Source organism: Morus notabilis, unplaced genomic scaffold, assembly GCF_000414095.1.
Source record: "Morus notabilis unplaced genomic scaffold, ASM41409v2 Scaffold169, whole genome shotgun sequence".
Taxonomy (NCBI): Eukaryota; Viridiplantae; Streptophyta; class Magnoliopsida; order Rosales; family Moraceae; genus Morus; species Morus notabilis.
The window spans coordinates 134,701-138,098 of NW_010357428.1; the positions used below are offsets into that span (position 1 = coordinate 134,701).

The following is a 3,398-nucleotide window of genomic DNA, read 5'->3' on the forward strand; positions in this document are numbered from 1 at the left end:
ATATTAACAGGCATTACAACAAAGACAAAGGCCCCAGTCGCTTCGTAGGTTCAAATTGTGTGGTTTTGAACTTTTAAGCCTCGTTCACTTCACGGATTCGAGTTTTCAATTCGAACTGAGATGTGACATTTTCTGAGAGCTTTTTACTGTAGCAGAAAAAGTTAAATGTGACATTTTTTGCGAGTTTTTTACTGTAAAAACCTAAAACTGAAAACTTGAATCGGTGAAATGAACGAGGCCTAAGTTTGAACCAAAAGGTTTGGACCTATATGTTTTTGTGGTTCAAATGCCGTTTGGTAGGGTAAGGTGTAAACAGAGAATAAAGTTTGAACCGGTCTTTAGTTACGTCAATAGAACTATGAGTTTGAAAGACAGCGGTACTCAAAATAATGTCTGGTACAGACTCTGGCTCATCTCTGATAATGCATCATTACTTCAAGTAACAACTTGTTATAACCATCATAACCACAAACAATTGGTCCTGACTCACAAGCCCTGAAGGATTCTCCCTTTCTCTCATTGCCAAAGATACAAAATGGTGTTGCCAAAGATACATAAGAGTAAGACTAATGACAAAGCTTTAACAATATGTTTCTCAGAGTTCGATAACTTGTAACTTCTCTCAACCAGAAACCGCCTTAATTTCAACATGCTAAACAGAATAGAAAAACTGCAAATTAGTCCCTAAAATAGTCCATTGTCGTCATGGCATTAACCATTAAGTGTAAAAAGAAAATCCTTCAGCCCAGTTTAGGTCCAAGGACGATAAACTGTTTTTTTATCCCATCCCCAAATGCCTCCTACCAGGTAAACAGCAAAAGAAATTACCAAACAAAAACAAATTGAAATTTGTTAACAAGGAAAACCCATCACACAAATCATTAAATCCATAAACAAAACGAAAAAACCCACAATTTAAATTTATATATCCCATCAAAAGAAAAATATAAAGAGCATCCTTTACAGATCCAAATTACTAACCACTAAACAGAAGAAGCAGAAGGACTATTATTCATCTTCAATTTAAGCTTCCTGATTTTCCCATTAACGCAATCCAATCCGCACCCACACTGGGGACACTCGTAGAAATTGTCGATCGGAAACGACGCCGAAGCGATTCCAACCGAGAATTCGAGCTCGTCACCTTTCCGAATCACCTCCACAATATTCAGCCAAAAGAACAGCACCTTCACGCTGACCCCAGACAGGCTCGTCAGCCTGTCCTTGGAGATACAACCGCTGATCGTGGATTTATACTTCAACTGATACGATCCTTCCAAGGAGAAACTGCACGAGCCGTCCCAGTGGGCATAGAATTTGCCGTTCCCTCTGTCCAGTTCGTAGCTCTTCACGCCCTTCGGGAGAAGACCGATCGGAAAGTCGAACGCCTCCAGGAGATCGTACGCCGTCGGGCTATCACCATCGCCGGCGACGGCGGTGGTCGTGTTGGTGGATGATGACGTGGCGAGCGGCGATAGGAGGATGAGAATTGCGAGAATCGCCGCGAGAGAGGAAGACATGGCGGTGCCTGTGTTGGTTTTCTCTGTCGTTTTTTTTTTTTTAATATTTATTTGGAACGAAAAATTTGTTATTTTGTGGGGAGATGTGGATTGGTTTTTTGTTGATGAGAAAAAGATCAAAGATGGTGGGGTTAAAGACTATGTGGAAGACTTATTCGACGACGGCGTTTTAATGCTTTGTGTTTGTTTTTAGATTGCACACGTGCTGCTCAACAGGCAGGCCACGTGAGCTGCTGTCAATGACATTGAAGACAACTGGCTCACAGATCGAAGAAAATAAGAAATAAGGGTGCAAGTTCCGTATAGTTTTTGTTTTTGTTTTTTTTTCTATTTAATTTTTTTTTTTTTGGAGCTTGAATGGTAGTGATTAGATTACCGTCGGTTATGTAATTCGCTCAATGATGCTTGATTGGTACAAATGTTTTCTTTTCTTTTCTCTCTTTCTTTTTTGATTGGTTTAAGGTTGGTATATGACGAAAGGCGTCCGTGACTGTTTTTAAAGCGCGATTTTGAGTAGAGTTGAAACTTGAAAGTTTAGGGCCGCATGATCTAACCCGAACCAGACTCAACAGTCCGAATAGGAACTCCAAGACGGGTCAACTCGGCCCTAAAGGGAAGAAAGTCATTCCATCTCGGCCGTGAAGCCATACGGACTAGGATGACCTTTGAGAATTAAAAAATAAAAAATAAAAAATAAAAAGTATTTTGAGAGCGGCTGAGCCGTCACAAAACACTTTTTGACTTAAAAGTATAGGTTTGATCTCACCCAAACACTGGGTTCGTTTAGTAAATGGATCTAAAATTATGATTCTAAATTCTAATTCATAATCAGTATTTATTTACAGTGATTCTGAATCAGTGTTTAGTTTGGATGATTCTGAATCATAATTCAGAATCTGATGTGATGTTTTAAATCAAAATCACTCATGATTCTAAAACCACTCATCCTCTTAATTCAAGGTGATTCAAACTCTTGATTTTGAATCATAGTTTTAAAATCATGATTTGAATTCAAAATCATGAATCATGGTTCTGGTTTTAAAATTATGATTAAAATCACCATGATTTAAATTCTCGTACTAAACGAACCCTTAATCAAGTTAGATTGAGTTTAGACTAAACTAATAATTTTGGGCCTCAAATTGACCTATTTGATCTAACTTAAACTTACAACTCTAATATTGAGGGCTTGTTCTTTTATAGTTTAACTTGAGTATAATTCTTGAGTTGAATTTAAGTTATAACTTGAGTTGAACTTGTAACTTGAGTTTGTGTTTGGTTGTATATATTTATGGTTTGAGATAAGAATCTTTTTGAGTTTGTGTTTGAGTGAGTCAAAATTTAAATTTGTATTTAGATAGTATTTTAATAAAAACTCAATACTGATGAAAAATTTTAATAGGGTATATGGGTCGAGTTTTATTCGTCTTTTCGTTGTCAACGCATCGAAAAAAAAAATCTCAATCAGAATTAAAACGAAAAAGTTATAGCATTTTTAAGAATAGAAAAAATAATGTTCATTAATTTGAGTTTGAGTTTCTGAACTCGAGTTGAAGGGGAAACTTGAACTCGAATTTTAGTCCTAAACTCGAGTTTGAACTCGAGTTTAAACTTAAAAGAACATGAACTCAAATAAAGTTGTAACTAGAGTTGCCTTTTTTGAGTTTTTCACTCAAAAGAATAAGCCTTGAGTAATTTTCGGAGAGTACCATAAAAACCCAGGTCGAGATTCTACTTTCCTAACTAAACTTACAACTCTAATAAAGTCTTCAAAGCCACATTTTCTGCTTGATTTTTAACCTGAAAGGTGTTAATTCAGGAAAATCCCATTGCCAAGCAATCCAGGCACACCTCTCACACCTTTGATTTCCGCCATAG

At 36.8% G+C, this 3,398-nt stretch overlaps 1 protein-coding gene across 1 annotated transcript; it reads right to left on the reverse strand.

Moving 5' to 3' along the window:
• Positions 1 to 381: 381 nt before the first annotated feature.
• On the reverse strand, positions 382 to 1,645 carry LOC21394378. Its single transcript, XM_010089988.2, has 2 exons — positions 982 to 1,645; positions 382 to 800 (listed from the first exon to the last, which is right to left on the reverse strand). Exon 1 carries the CDS (start codon positions 1,518 to 1,520, stop codon positions 984 to 986), a length of 537 nt encoding a protein of 178 aa, XP_010088290.1. The 5' UTR covers positions 1,521 to 1,645; the 3' UTR covers positions 382 to 800; positions 982 to 983.
• Between the last annotated feature and the right edge of the window lie 1,753 nt (positions 1,646 to 3,398).